This window comes from Diadema antillarum, unplaced genomic scaffold (assembly GCF_040938485.1).
Source record: "Diadema antillarum isolate AM-2024a unplaced genomic scaffold, OU_Dant_1.0 scf00000029, whole genome shotgun sequence".
NCBI classification, from domain to species: Eukaryota; Metazoa; Echinodermata; class Echinoidea; order Diadematoida; family Diadematidae; genus Diadema; species Diadema antillarum.
Genome location: NW_027270918.1, coordinates 4,585,576 through 4,601,814, shown reverse-complemented (window position 1 = coordinate 4,601,814; position 16,239 = coordinate 4,585,576). Strand labels below are relative to the sequence as shown.

Here is a 16,239-nt window from a genome sequence, read left to right as displayed (position 1 = left end):
AATACAACTCGTAAATGTGCTTTCACAATCCCAATATTGAGTAAAGTTAGCATTTTTCCACGCCTATATCATACATGTTTATTACAATGTTCTAATTTGTAATCGAACGTATATGAAACATATTTGTGTAAAAAGCAAATATACAAACTACGGTCTCAGTACTACCTGTGAAATGCAAGCAAGAGATATTTGAAGTGGTATGTTTTCTGTTGAACTTCACAAGGTAGTGAATAGTAATGGACTAATTCGGTGCACACTGTCTGACATTGGATGCAATTTCCTTTGAATGTGCAGAATAAACCTTAATCTGTGCCTACTGCACAAAATAAAGTCTGATATACCATAGGTAATACTAAATTGTACCCTGGGAGATGGGTCATTTCAGATATAACACAGATACACCATAATGTGATGTTTAGCTTTGATACAAAGTATATTATTAAGCAGACATCAGTCTGTATGATTTTGTGTATACATCAGCAAGCATAAAATTGAACTGACTGACACTTTTGATCCCTACATGTGCTTTGTTCGCCAGTTGGCACATCAGCAGGAGCAATTTCTTTCCCCACTGGCACAGATGTCCAGAAACTTGATTTGCCAATGAATAGAGATTATGTAATCCCCTTAATCCCTCTTGTGTCACCATGGCCCTCCTGCTGGACAGAGGTACATACAGTCGAATCTATTTTGACTGAAGAAATAGCTTTGACTTAGGGAAAATTTGACTTATGTGGGATTAAAATCAATAAAATATAAAGAGAAGAGGACTTGAAAAGACCTTCAACTTATGCGATTATTTGACTTATGCAAGGTTGACTTAAGCAAGGTTTACTGTAGTTATGGCTGTTGGGCTGGCTAACTTACAGTTAGGTGTAAGTGTGGAGAAAATATCTGAATGTTGATGAAAAATCAAGTTACAGCCAAGTGTCTTGGTACATTCAGGGTTAACAACAACTGGTAAGTTGTGTATGACTCATAGAGAATGTGGGTAGTGTTTATCATAGTGTGTCATTGTGGGTAGATGTTGGTTTAGGGCAGTGAGGTAATTTTTCTGGTACCTCTGCTGGTTGAGGATGGAAATCCATACTGGTCTTCTTACATCATCATTAGAACATGCTTGGTTTCACATGGTATTTTTTCATTTGCATCTCTTTTAGCAACTTTTATATCTGTTCCAATGCATCTAATTGTCAGAATATATATCCTGTAGTGACAACAGGGCACAAGGAATTTTATAGTGTGATGCTTGTACTTCTCTGTGATCATCATACCGAGATTTAAGCTCAGTCAGAGAGCAAGTTATCAGTTTAACAGCCACAAGGATGTTGGCTGGTGAGTTCTAAGGGAAGTGGGTTCCCAGATGAAATATTCCCATGTAGTCTTGATGTGCCAATAATGTTGGCTTTGTTCTCTAAAAGAGCAAGGTTTCAAAAATGTGAAAAGTTGCAAGTCACAGTAAATGTTTTTAATAAGCTCGTGTTCATTTTCAATGTACAGTATATATATCTATAAGATACCTGTAATACATACATGTATTATTCTCTGTTGCAAGGAGAGAGAAGGAAATGCTGGTCACATTGAAAAAAAAATCTAAATTACAGTATTGAAGTTTAAACAAATTTTTTGTAATGGAATTACATATCTTGTGAGGGGAAAAAATGAAGATTGATGAGACATTCTTTGCTCGGCAATCATGTTTTGTTGTTGTTATCAGGGTGTTAGAGTGCATGAGAGCTGAATTAAAAAGTTTTTGCAGCTTTTACAAATATACTTCATGCAATGAGCAGCTTTCATAAGCTAGTACAGTTCTCTTTGTGTATAATGTATGTGTGTGTTGTATGTGTGTGGGCGCGCGCGCACGCGCATTAATTTTGTGCACCTGTACCCATTGGTGCACCTGTGTCACTGGTCTTGTCGAGAGTGAAGATCAGTGACCTGTGTTCAACATGAGTGGGCTTGAGGGTACTCTCCACATGAGGGCGTCCTTGCCTTGTAATAGAAGGCTCTGGTGTACATTAGAGTCCCTTTTTATGTTTGTATCAGCCGCAGCCACACTGGCAAAAGATCGAGATCTTAAAGGAGACCTCCGTATGATTTTCAGACTCTTACATTTGAACAACTATAAATTAGTAATACATGTACTGGGTACGGCGTTTCAGAATTTATAGTGATTGGGATGAGGAATAAGAATGTTTTAAAAATTTATAACGTATTGAAATGAAGAAGGATAATGATATGGCAGCCTCACCATAAGAATTTATGAGTTGGAACTCGATGAAGCAGAACAAAAGAAGAAGGCATGCATAGATCATACACAGGTGAACTTGTTAAGCAAGCGGTACAATATTGCAATGGAATTGCAGTGCTGCATTTCTGAAATATGTTAGCCTCCTATGTCATCATCATTGTTCAGTGTAATTTGTTTTAGGTTTTTCAAAGTATGGTTTCTCTGCTCAAAGACCACAATAAATTCAACAAATCTATACATGGATCTGTCGATTTATGTTCCCCATGATGTGGAATTATGAAACTCGTCTAGGATGCCCCTTTAAAGATCGCGATCTTATACTTCGCGATCTTTTGCCAGTGTGACCGCGGTTAGATCACCACATGTGTATCCGATGCTCATACAAAGTGTAGTTTCGAACTTTCACCAACCGCTCATCATAATGTTATATCCAACAACTTGAACAGGAATGATAAAAACAACCGGAAACTTGTGATTATCAGACTTATGCAGGGAATTTCACCTTGAGAGCAAAGATATGACATCCCGATCAACAGTAGTCCCGGTGTAGATTCAGACTCTGAACAAGTGAAAAGTGAGCTCAATTTATGACAGCAGCAGTAGATGTTCACAGATTCTTGATGTGAAGACTTACCAAACTGAATGTACATTCCACAGAAGACGTGTCTATTGACAACTTGGGCTAAGGATGAGAATGTCTTTGTGTCGGCTGCCGTGTGGTTTCATGTGCAACTCAAGCTATGATGACATACACAGTCAAGAACGATAAATCAGCACGATGTCGGGTCGTATCAGTGTAACGCCGATTTAAATGTCACAGAAACGAGAGTGCATGAGAGATGGAGAGAGGGGAGAGCAATAAGAAAATACGTATATTGCAGAGAAATACAGTAATAAAAAATGACCTTGTCAGTGATCACACATAAAGACAAAGTTCAAAATAGTAAAGTGTTGGGGAAGATGGTTGACACTTTTCATATAGCAAGAGAGAGAGAGAGATTACGTTAAACAGTGTATAACCCAACGTTTGCACTCGGATACAAATATAACAGCATCATCTCTGAGTAGTTATATCGTCAAAGGAAGAGACAAGAAATTGAACAGTTGTTAGAGACATATAAGCGTATTTATTTTTCAACCTCGGAAGAAAAAAAAACCGATATCGCAGAAACGAGTATTACATGTATCGCATAGTTTTACTAAATTAACTAGTCGTACCCAAGCCATTAAAGCATGCACTCTGAACATTCTGTTACTATTATAGAATATCTATGCACATACTCCTATATAGTTGTCAATTCAACGTTATTTTTGAACGCAGATAATAAGCGAGGTTCAAAAAGCATCGAGAACATGTCTTGATAACGTCTACTAGCACCAATTGTTTACTAACCTTGGAAATACTACGTGTGTTCGAGCAAAACAAGATCGAGTTTAAAGCTTTGTTTCATAGCAATACTGAAGCTTAAATTTTATGCAGGGAATGCTTGGGTAGATAAATCTACAAAGTAATCTTCTTTTATGCTCTGAACGGCAAACACTATTGCTTTACTTCAATTGTTATCTTATTCATCTATAAGCCGTAATTTTGCACACAATTTACCATGCACCATTCATACCAATGTATGAAAAAAGAGTTGTAAGGCTCATATTTGTGTGTGTGTGTGTGTGTGTGTGTGTGTGTGTGTGTGTGTGTGTGTGTGTGCATGTGCATGCATGTGCGTATGTGTTTGTACAAAAAATAGCGCGTGCATGTATGCCTATTATAATATTGAGAGTCAATCTGCTGCTTGTCGACGTTATGTTCACTCCAAAATGATACATGTTATTACATGACATTTTTATTAGGTCCGATATTATCCGAATTACGAAAGGTTATTCTCTGAATTACTCATAACTAGAGAATTTAGAAATTCACATGTATGTTTAGATGAAAATGGAAGCACATCTACATTAGATGTATACCTACCGAGAGGAACGTAGGAAGTTGCTTAAAAAGTGAAGAATTTAGGATAAATAATATTCAAGCAGTGAGAAAAGGAAAGGCCTTGTATGTACAAAACATGGCTGTATGCACATCGGAGTATTCTAATTCGATAGACAAAATAATCTAACACTGCATTTTCTTTTATTCTGCAGATGCACTCGGGCCACAAAATTAGAACAAACATGTTTCAGTTGGTGCTAAACGGATCAAAATGGAGTAAAATATTGTTCGATTTCTATACCAAATAACAAGTTTTACGTAGAACGTAAATCATAATCCCATCGATATTAAAATGTCGTGACGACACACTCTCTTGTATGTAAGGTTTATATAATCGTTATAATGCTCCAAAGATCATTGCTTTGTCAATGTTTGTATTAAAACAAATGATCTACGGGTTAAACTATAAATATCTGTTAAATTTCATGTAAAGTTTAAAGTTAAGTAATTTAATAGTTTTGAGTGGAATGGCATCGGTTCATTAATTCGAAATTTCCGCCGTGGCTTGACACCTTTGATGGCCGACGAAAGTTGGGAATTAAGAGTCACGTTTCAAAATCTCTGACAACCTTTACACTCAGATGTATAGTTATACAGTTGTATTGCCAAAGTAGTCAAAGACACCAAAATGCACGTTGTGATGTACGGACTTGTACAGCTTTCTAGCCACACTTACATGCATTTGAACTTTTCATACATTAGTGCCGTACTGCGATTAGTTTACAATTTTCGACAATGGAACTATCCATGTCCATGCACTTCCTCATAATTTTTTATTGTTTTTTTTTACAAACAAAACAGCGTTTTCTTGGTTGCAGGCCTATATGGCATTCATTTTCACGACATAATTTTCAAAGCACAGCTGGCTAGAACACATTTGGCAAAGTATCATATCGTATAATCAAAACAAAAAGAACACTTTACCGTCGTACATCTTCAATTTTATACATTCTAAGAAAAAACACAACAACTTAAGCACCTTTACCAAGATTAACACTAGGAGCACCTTGACGGGTGCAACTTTGCCCCTTTCAGACGAAGTGTCACGATGGGAGCACCTTTTAGTAGGTGTAAAGCTGCACCTGTCTGGTCTGAAAGGTGCAAAGTTCCACCATTTTTTTCTTAGAGTGCATTGCAACAATACGGACTGCGCATCTCGCAAACGAGACCAACTGGTTGTCTTCAAGATAAAAATACAACATTAACCTATTTTAACAATTCACTGTCCCTTTGCCAGGAATACAAAGCCTGTGAGTGCAGTTCATTAGCTGTGAAATCGTAACAGTTCTTGGCCGACCAAAAGAGGTCGATCACGACAGTTTACAGAGCGAGTACATAGTTGAACTTGAAGGCCTGCGGTTTGGGGAAATCCGGGTCCCGAATGACCTCAAATTCCAGTCGCACCGCTCCACTCAGTGAGCGAAATTCGAAGTTGTTCTCCCCCGGGCGGACCGGGGTCCTCATGTGGTGGGGATCCGTACTCCGTGAGATGGCCTTCTTGCCGTCGAGAATAAGACTCTTGTGGTAGCCCCGAATCTCGTAAACCTTCACTCCGAGGTGCTGAGGATCTATGTAACAGCTGGACGAAGGAAATGAAAAATAGGAAATACCAATAAAATTTTACTAACATTTTCAAACAACACATAACAATTTTACAATTGGCATCAAACATAAATATAGTTTTATCAAGGTAAAGGAATATTCCACAGCAACTAGCCGGAATATTCAGTCAAATTAGATAAACTGTGATCCATATGGTTGTGACTCTATATAAAAAGGTGTTCGCTAAGTCAAGATTATATTATTACTGTAAATTAGTTCGTTTGTTTACTAATTTCTTATCTACAGATGGAAGCAATATCTATATATAAATGCTGCAAATATTGCTTTCTCTTCATTTTGGAAACCTGCAGACAACTTCTGTGTTAAAGGACCTACACTGATTAATGTATCGTCAATGTCGATGAAACCGATTGGATATATTAAATCAATAATTGAATATAATGACGCATGGAGTTCCAGGGTGCATGCATGTCATATACTGAGCTCATTCGTTTACAAGAGCAGCCAAAAGAGTTTAACGACGAAAGAAGAAGATTCCACTATAATGGTTTAAATTACACCCTTGATCGTAATAGATGTTGATGGATAACAACAAGCAGGATGGGTATTTAGAGTACCACTGTGTGGTTGGGGATTTGAAAACATGGCGTGTCTGAAAGAGGAATGTCGTTAGCTGAGTAAACACGACGTGATATGATTGGTAAACCATCTCGATCCAGAGTGGGATTTTTCTGACGTCTACCCCGTCTCTTCCCCCACTTTCTACCCCACTCCCCCTCTCCCTTCCCCCTTCTCTCCCCTCCCCCACCCCTCTCTCTACTTCATTCCCCTGTAATATGATATGTTCACCACTCGTTTATTTTCCTTTGTGCGGAATTGTTGAATGTGCATTGCATAAACACATTTTCCAGCTATTTTCTGACGTTGACGTTTTATTTTGTCTGCGTCGCGAGGTTTCGCGCGCGTGACAAAATGCCACCAACGTTATATACAGTTCGCAGCTGGCGCCGTTAAAACTGTCAGAGAAAGAACCCTGGCGTATTGTTTGCAGTTTATGGCTTCGTCAACTATATTCAAGGGGTGTTCAAACCAACCCCAAGGGTCAAATGAAGTTTGAGGCATCACGTCTCCCTTCTTAATGTTCGTGTTGACGCTCTGTCTGTTCGGTCCTTTGAAGGCTAGCATACATTTCAAAAACACTTTAATGCAATCCATACCGTTGCGTCTGCGGGATATACGCACGTCCACTGACTTGGATACAAACGCGATGGTTTCATGTTAAGAGCCTCACGCTCTGAAATGGAAGAGCGATGAGTGAAGATGCTTCAAGTAGCATTGCCGAACAGTCGATGGTGAACGGAGAGAAACTTAACTTGACCTAACACATTTAGCTTAGTATTATTAATAACTAATGAATCAGGGATCAAAAATTAAAGCCTGCACCCCATGTTATAAGCTGTCTACAGGAAAACATTTTGTTAAGTTTGACAACATTTTTTTTTTAAAGTAAAAACAATGATCCATACAAAGATCTGTGATCCAAGAGAATTTTCGTTATCATTTATGTATAATAGATGCTAAATATTTTTCCTTTTGGACAGAGTTGTCCTCTATTCTTTTTTCTTCTTTTTTTCGACAAAATCTACATTTTCTCAATGACCTCCCATTTTCTTTGTTTTTGACTTTGCACTTTAAAATGCCAATCAATGCTGAATATATGCAACTGCGTTATTCTTGACCTGTATCTACTATTAGTCAATTTCCGACCAGAAAGACATAAATAGTAATGGGCTGTGTCATTCAGTAAAAAAGATTTCATGAACAGTTAGAAAATAAGAGACATCGTAACATCGTGTATATTCATTATACCTTTTCGATTGCAATGGAAGAACAGCAGGCTATTCTTTGCAGTCCTTAAACTTTTACAGAGGGCATTCATCTGGTGACAGTCCAAAAAGGTAATACAATTTTTCCCATTTAAACATATTTCTCAACAAGAAAAATCACTTAAACTTTTGTACACATAGAGACAGTAGACGCAGCTTGAACGTCAACTATAGTCATGATTACTATCTCGGAATTTCGCGTTCGCTCTATCGATAGTTCCACATCTGACGAAGATCGCGAGATCGCCTGAAACAACACTAATGTATGTTCTTGCAAAGTCAGTAGTATAATAATAGAGTCTTTATCTTTCTCATCAGAGCAAGTAATTGATATTCGAAAGAACTGGAAACAAACCTAATTCAGTATCAGTAACACAAGTTAGGAATCATGGGAGGCATAGAAAAAAAATAAGACAACATAAGAATCAGGTGCGCGCGCGCACACACACACAACTGTACTGCGTTCAGCGATATCAGAAGTGGCCTTCTCGATTGTGCTGCTACTCCATATAAAGTTACCAGAGAAGTTTATGTCAGATCGATTTCTTTAAATCAACATAGAATAAGAAAAAACAAATTCTCCATACTGTGCAAGGATGACTTCTTGCGTAAATCAATATCATATGACTTTGGTCATTATTTGGCATTCGTCATGGTCTACTGCAAAACGGCAATAATATCGGAAAGAGATACTTTTACTTTATACGGTTTTGCACTGGACAAGATTCACACTTGGTAAGCAGAGTAACATGAGTAGAATATAGATGATATAAATCAGTGCTGCACGTATAAGGCCTATTATGACATCGCATGAATTCCCAGGTCTCTTAATTCTCCACCGCCTGTGGAAGATCAATTCTGACATTTATTAATCCTTCTATAGGACAGCTGTCATATCGTCGTACAAGTATTGGGCTATCTCATTTCATTATCGCTCAGTGAATTCGCAGCGTACCTTGAAAGATCAAAGGCTTGGTGTATCCATTTAATTTTCGGGCTAAAGGTACGCCTACCGATGTACATTGTACTGCGATAGGGCTAAGACACGAAACCCGCTCGGGGTTCATAGCCTGCGTCTGTATAAACAACAACATAAGAACGACAAATCGCGACCACACAGTATATACAGGCTCATGTTGTTGCTGCTGGTATTGGTGGTGTTGGTGTTGGTAGTGTGTATGTGTGTGTGTGGGGGGGGGGGTGGAGAGCGAGTGTGTGTGTGTGTGTGTGTGTGTGTGTGTGTGTGTGTGTGTGTGTGAGTTTGGGAACAAAAAAAAATCTGATTTATCGTTGATTGAAGAATAAGGTAAGGCAGTGCATTGCGAGAGGAAACAAATGTATATGTTGGACTGGAACGCATGATAACGGATGTTTTTAAAGTATTCTTATGAAAGTATCTTCATTCGTCGTTATCTTTATATCTTCTGTGATAAACGCAAACAGTTTTGCAGTTTAACTCTGTAGGCCTATACTACTCATCTTACGTAAACTACATGCGTGTTCCCAACATTCATTGCATATACGTTGTCATTGTTTCCAAGCAAACATTATACACTGTGTGTATAAAGTACTTTGAAAACTCGATTTATGTGTGCGTGTGTTGGTATGTGTGTGCGTGTGTGTGTGAGTGTGTATGTGTGTGTCAGCGTCTGTACGTGTGTATGTATGTGTTTACGAAAATCTAGATCATACCATCTGTTTATCAGTGTTTGAGAGATGGGGTTATAATATGCATACCAGTCTCACAGTTTACTGCATTTCCATCCGTGGCCTCGACCACACGCACGTGGAGTCCGTCTAACATTAGAGCATAAAGCATTTCTGAAATTGCTTGCACTCAAGCGGAATAATAAATCAGAAATGATGGGCGGATGCTGTCGAGCTTTCGACGCCCTGGATGGCGGGGAAAATGGCTGGGCCAGGACTCTTCTCTACTAAAGACTGTTCTCTCCTTGACTACCCCTCCCCTTCCCCCTTCACCCCATCAATTTAATGGTGGCGTCTAGAACAGAAATTGGCCATTACTTCATAACGACAGTCCATCTTGGCAAAGTAGATCAGCATTCCTTTCATACTCGAACAATATTGCGGGAGACTCTTTCTATATGGAAATGTTTTGCAGCATTCAATTCGTTCTTTTGTACTTTGTTCATCTTGAGATCAAGCAGACTGGTTCTTTGCGTTCACAAATGAGGTGGTGTGACGAGATGACTTTTTGTAACACCTTTTGGTAAACGAAATTACCTTTAGAAAAGGTGAATGGGGTGAATGTTTGCCATTATAATATGTTACAGATACAATCGACATCAACTTCTGGAACGGAAGATGGTTATGGGGCTAAGGTCTCTATAAAATACGAATGATGATAATCATGATGATAATGATAATAATAAAAACTTTTTGGTGATGCCACAGTCACGTCACTATTTTTTCGTATATTATAGGTTGGCTTCTTTCTACGAACTGTATGAGTCTATATAAATTCCATGGCTATCACTATCATGGATTATATTCAGTTTTTGCCGAAGGAGTTAATGGACGAAGTGCACCTTTGTTTTTCTATAATATTGATATCTTTTGGCTTATACTGTCGAAATTAATAACGCACTACTCTCCGACCGTATGTTATACAACCACTACGTCTCATGTAAGAGTCTATACGTTTTTCGATGTCTAAATGCTGTGAAGTTCTTGGTAAATATATCAGAACCAAAAATGACTGAAGGAAGAGCAACTTTTGTCTTGTTATTAAACGTCTGAGATCCTCTTTCGCTGGAGATTCACTATTTTGTCATTGCTTGGCACTGCTATCTCGTCGTTTTGAAATGCAAACGCTGGACGTTTCCCCTCGATGTTGTGGCGGTGCAAGAAGGATTTTTTGCACACACATGTCCAATATCTTCATCATCTCTGCACTCGTAAATTGCTTTTCTGATTATATTCTTTGCGAGAAACCTTTGATTTTTCTTTGCAAGATAAAATCGTCTGGCATATATTTTCATTCGATCGTATATAAAGCATATTTGCAGCACTTGAAGCCATATTACCCTGATTTATCCGTTAATTTGTGTCCACAGATAGCACGTTGGAATGTCGTTTAGTGGTCACTCCTTTCCCAGCACGGGGTACCGCTTGGAATGCCACTCTCGCGAGTCGGGCGGTTATTTTTGGACTGTTTTCAGCGAGCCTTTCTTCCTGGACTGTGTCAGACCGAAAATACATCTACACCTATACAGCGCCGGCTTGACTAGGTGTCTGAAATTTGATTTATTAAGTTAATTGGATTCATATAGCGCATTCTTAATGAATAAAAATTGTGATGTTTGACCGTTCACACTTAACATGCTTAAATGCATTACAACTTGCAAAGAACGAATCAATCGTGTCTGGCCAATTTTTCCATTAATGTCAATGCAAGTTTAAGTCAGAACTTGAATTGTGCGCAGTGAGTCTGATTTGATACTGCTGTTTAGGTAATCGGATATCAAGGGATGACGATAAAGTGCGTGCCAATTGCGGAACAAAAATTGCATAAGTCTCTTTATAGCCTGTTCTTGTTCCATGCGATGATTAGACAACAACGTACATATCGGTTTATTTTTTTTTTCTCAGCGAACGGCATTTTTATTTTTCAATGTGATGCCTTTGTTGCGAAGGAAAAGGGGTGACAGACGCTTAAACGGCAAGGGGGAAACCTCAAATGTAAAATTATGACTGTGTTGCGAATGTATCAATGTAACACATCAGCAAAGTTTGAGGTAACTGGATGGACAAGCCACTCAAAAGTTATGACTTTTTTCATTCCGGTTAATTCATGGAGCGCCAGAGCTGGATAAAAGAAGGCTACAACTATTCGTTATGTCTCTGTGATGGAACAATTACAGAGATAAATCCAGAAAGTTATTTTGATTTTTAAGAAAACACACTTTCCCCCAACTTGTTGCCGACGTATACGGGGAAATTATCATTATTACCATTATCACTATGGGTAGATTATAGTGTTGTTTCACTATGCTAGAAAATGAAAATGTTTGCAAATATGTTTATTTTCTTTGGCATCGTTCCACTCATGTGCCATCATGAATCGTTTTAACCTTCTCACGTATAAGTTATTTGCTTCGTATTGTATTACATATACTTGAATATACCTATACACGTGCTTTTCGTATTTCGATCTGAATATTGCATTTTGTCGAGTCTGTATAGGCCTTGTAATGTATATGCATAAGATATATTTTTGCCATCCCTGATTGACTAATATTATGATGACAATTAGAAAAAAAACAACAATAATGACAATTATTTTCTATGCATAACTTCTGTCTATAAGAATAGGAACAAGTGGCGGTCTATAAACATTTCCTCTTTGTGTTTGAGATTCATCAAGATTCATAAACTCAGATCTTTACGTTGAGTAGGCCCATACATGCAGAATGGATTACGGCACGATCTTGTCCCTATTCTTAGGTCGCAAAAGAGTTAAGCACCCTTTAATAATATTAATTATGGATCGAACGATGTCTTTGCAATGTCCCCCAACGCATACACTTAAAACATTTTGAATTATTGTGTTAAGTCTGTTTAGGTGAACGCAATTATCATCTCTTGCTGGCAACAATGTGACATTATTATGCGATATTATTACAGTCCCATGTATACATTTTTTTTCTTTGCTTCTTTAAAACAATACGATTGTTTCGAATTGACGAATAAACCATTAGAGGTTTCATTTCAAGTGATAGATCAAGATTTTCATGATTCAATATCTGTACAATTTGACAATTGAACTGAAGTTCATTTGATTTGAGAAGGGAAATAAACAGCATTTTCAACAATATTCTTAAGCTCGAAGATAATGTCGAGATTAACATCAAACCCCACTCTAGCTAAAGCAGTCTGTTGTTGGGCCCATTCAACTATAAACTCCTTCATTAATTAATACCTTTGGCGAATTATACACAGCATATTTTAACTGACACTGATGTGGAGACTCTATATACTGATAATCTTATTCGATCTATTGTGTCATGAGCTCCCATTCCCTGCTTCTTTCTCTATTTTGAGCTCCTCTACGGAGACGATTATTTTGATGATCTCATCAAGATATAGGTTTAAACAATCGTTTGAACCGTTTATGATAGCGTTTGATTTGATATCAGCACGGGCTTGGTGAAATTATTATTGTTATCATTATTATTATTATTAATATTAATATTATTATTATTATTATTATTATTATTATTATTATCATTATTATTATTATTATTCACAGGACCCCATATTTTCTCCTTTTTTGTCATAAAAAGCAACAACAATTGTCAAAATTACGGTCACCTGAAGTCGTCTCCCTGTGTGCCGTATTTGAAACGCACTTCAAAGGAGCCCCGTGGGTTGGTCCAGAGGAGATAGCCTCTGTCAGCCTTCAACTCTACCGTGTCGCAGGCTTGGAATCCGCTGGTCAGAGAAAAGATAGAACGTTAAAATGTATTGCTTACCATTGGGAGCAGTGATTTAAAAAAAGAAATGTTTGAATTATCACATTTGATGCATACGTGCAGGTCAGTTGCATCGCAAAACATCCCATCATAAAGATTTCGCAATCAAACTTAAATATCACTATTTTTCTCAATAAACCATAACTGTTAAAGGGTTGGTGTAGTATTGGTTGAGGTGAGAATTCGGCTTTTAACTTCTTGCAAGATATTCAGAAACCACTTTATGAAATGTTAAGAAATCTCCAAATCTAAGAGGAATGCAAAGTTTATTTGATGAAAATCGGTAACGAAATGGCTGAGATATCCAAAAAACAAAGTAAAAAAAGTGATCGTAATAAAAGTTGGGTCCCACCTTTTATTAAGATTGCTTTGTTTTGGCTATCTTAGCTATTTCAAAACCAATTTTCATCAAATAAACTTGGTATTCCTCTTAGAATAATATGATCTTCCATATTTCATTTGAGGTTTCTCATTATCTCTAAAAACAAATCATCATAAAAAACGTTGGAAACCTGAAACCCCACCTCAACCCAAACTGTACCATCCCTTTAAACGGTTTATACTAGAAACAATTTTATTATAAATTATTGCTCACATTTTGTATATTTAATGATACGTAACATCAATCATACTGAAACAAAATGCAAACAGAAGAATAACTGACCAGAAACGAATATGATCTATTAGTTTGCTCATTTTCCTCTAATTATACTGATTAACATTTTTACATTGGTTGTTTCTATCCCTAACTCACATTTTTAAAACTACTTTAAAGCACTAAATCTGGTTTTTGTTTTATCTGCAAATTGTAAATAATGCCTTTAATGGTAAACAAATGTAGGAGGATATTCACAGCATTACGTCACACAACAACAAGGTAAACCACTCACTAGTTTACAGTTATCTTGGTGTGGTCCTGGTTATAGACAACATCACGACAGTGTAGCATATTAGAGGCCACAATGTCCTAAAGACAGCACCTTGCATGTTACTATACATCACAAACTGCTGACGCATCGTATAACAGCAATACTACATCAGCAGTGATTTTGATAGTGTTGGTGTATAAGTTAACTGGTGCAGATTACACTCTAAGAAAAATAGATTTGACTTTGGACCTTTACGTTTAACGCAATATTGTAGAACTTTTACGGGTGTAATTTTGCACCTTTCAGACCAGAAAGGTTCAAAGTTGAACCTATTTTTCTAAGAGTGTATACACCTACAGTACATTAGTAACGAAATAATGACTTGCTGTACAGCAAATTAGTTTATTATAGTTTATCAACTACAACCAAACTATGATCATCTGCACGGGCGCATGGCAGGTCATCATCATATCTAAATTTGGTTAAAACTTGTTATCGCAGCTTTTTAAAAGTTTCCTCAAGCATGTTCTTGTAGGGCCAAAATGAGCCAAACTTATTTACTTTGCAGCATCCTCACGTCATTAAGAAAAAAAAAACGTTTCCCCTAAGTTCTTCATATCACCCACGTGACTGTTGACATCCTTGTGCACATATTGGTCGCTGCTTTGATCGTTTTCTCGATTTTATAAAAACTTTTCTTGAAGACAAAAAAAAAATCACTCTTCACCGGTCATTCGTAAATGGTGTGGTGGAAATAATACATAATACATAAATATGTTTGTGCTATACTTTATCAATCCAATGTTCTAAAATCACAGCTTACAGGTGATCTTATATTCCCATCGGATTACACTTATACTTTTGCGTTTTTTACATTAACACAACCCTGGACAGTGTTCGCGTTTCACACCAGACAAAACACGCCAGTGTATGGTGTAGGGGAGTCTGTCTGTCTCTATAGCTTTCTGTCCGTCAAGTCAGCTGTGATTATGGAGCGCCACACATCAAAGGCAGCAGAACAATGAAGAGAAAAGGTCAACTGTGTCTAAATGGTGTACCGGGTTAAAATGCTTTTCAACACCCGACAATTATCTTATTGAATACATACCTATTGCAACATAACTTGGTGACGTGACATCATAATTATATATATTTTTCATACTTATTACACGTTTTGTACACATTGATGAAGAAGAGATATGTTTTGAGAAATACTTTACCCTCCATCCCTGCGTCCAATTGAGAGCATTCTACTCGGCGAATCGATAACAACGGGAGGATGTTCTCCCGCCCGTATAATCAGTTTAGTATCCTCTGCCCATATCACATCCAAATAACTAAAGTCCAGTAAGAATTTCCGCGGTTTTCTCCGCATCAAGTAGCTTGTGCAAGCCTCCATCTCTTCCTGTTTCTCTTCTTCCGGCATTTTCATGTCAACTTTGGGCGAATTTTATCGAAAAAGTCAGGTCCACCACAGAGGTAGATGTATAATGCAGTTCTCGAGTACGTCGTGTGCGCGTTGTCTAACGAGCATTCCAGGGCTGGTGACGAATGCATGATGAATGCAATGTGTATAGTACGTGGGGAGATAAGGGGGTTAGCACCAGTGTTAAGGCAACGGGAGTGGGTCGGCAAGCGGGATAGAGACTGAACTCTCCTCAACTCTGTGGGCATGGGATGCTGCCTTGTATATCTTCTGAACAACTCCCCTCAGGAAGGCTGACTCACAGAGGTCTGAGAAAAAGTGGGATGCGGGGAAACTTTTATACGAAGGGTGCCTGGGGCGCAGCTGACGATACCGCGGTGGTGATACCACTTCTGGGGTTGGCCAAAAGTAATTGTCTGTCATCAGGCGGTTTATTTCTGCTTGGGACAGGCCTGTAAATAATGAAGGGGACGGCATGGGGGGAAATGGAGATGGGTGATGCCCTAAAATTCCATACGGTCACGTCTTTTTTGGCGGGGTTCATTAAAATGGAGCCGACGACATTGGCGGCGTTACAGAAACCCCGCTTTGCTTGGAGCCCAGCCAGAGATATGGATGAGAATTAACCCAGAATTGAATACAGTACAGTGACACCTTTCCTATTGCCTGTCAAAGACAAAGCAGACAGGTCAACATCAACCCATCATGCTATTCTTCACCTTGACCGGAATCAGACTTCATAACGAGCATATACTGATCAAT

The 16,239-nt window shown here is 38.0% G+C and overlaps 1 protein-coding gene across 1 annotated transcript; it reads right to left on the bottom strand.

The window, feature by feature from the left end:
- Positions 1-5,392: 5,392 nt before the first annotated feature.
- LOC139739757 (uncharacterized) lies at positions 5,393-15,477 on the bottom strand. The gene is made up of 3 exons (XM_071650358.1): positions 15,272-15,477; positions 13,022-13,141; positions 5,393-5,817 (listed from the first exon to the last, which is right to left on the bottom strand). Exons 1-3 carry the CDS (start codon positions 15,475-15,477, stop codon positions 5,559-5,561), a joined length of 585 nt encoding a protein of 194 aa, XP_071506459.1. The 3' UTR covers positions 5,393-5,558.
- Positions 15,478-16,239: the final 762 nt, after the last annotated feature.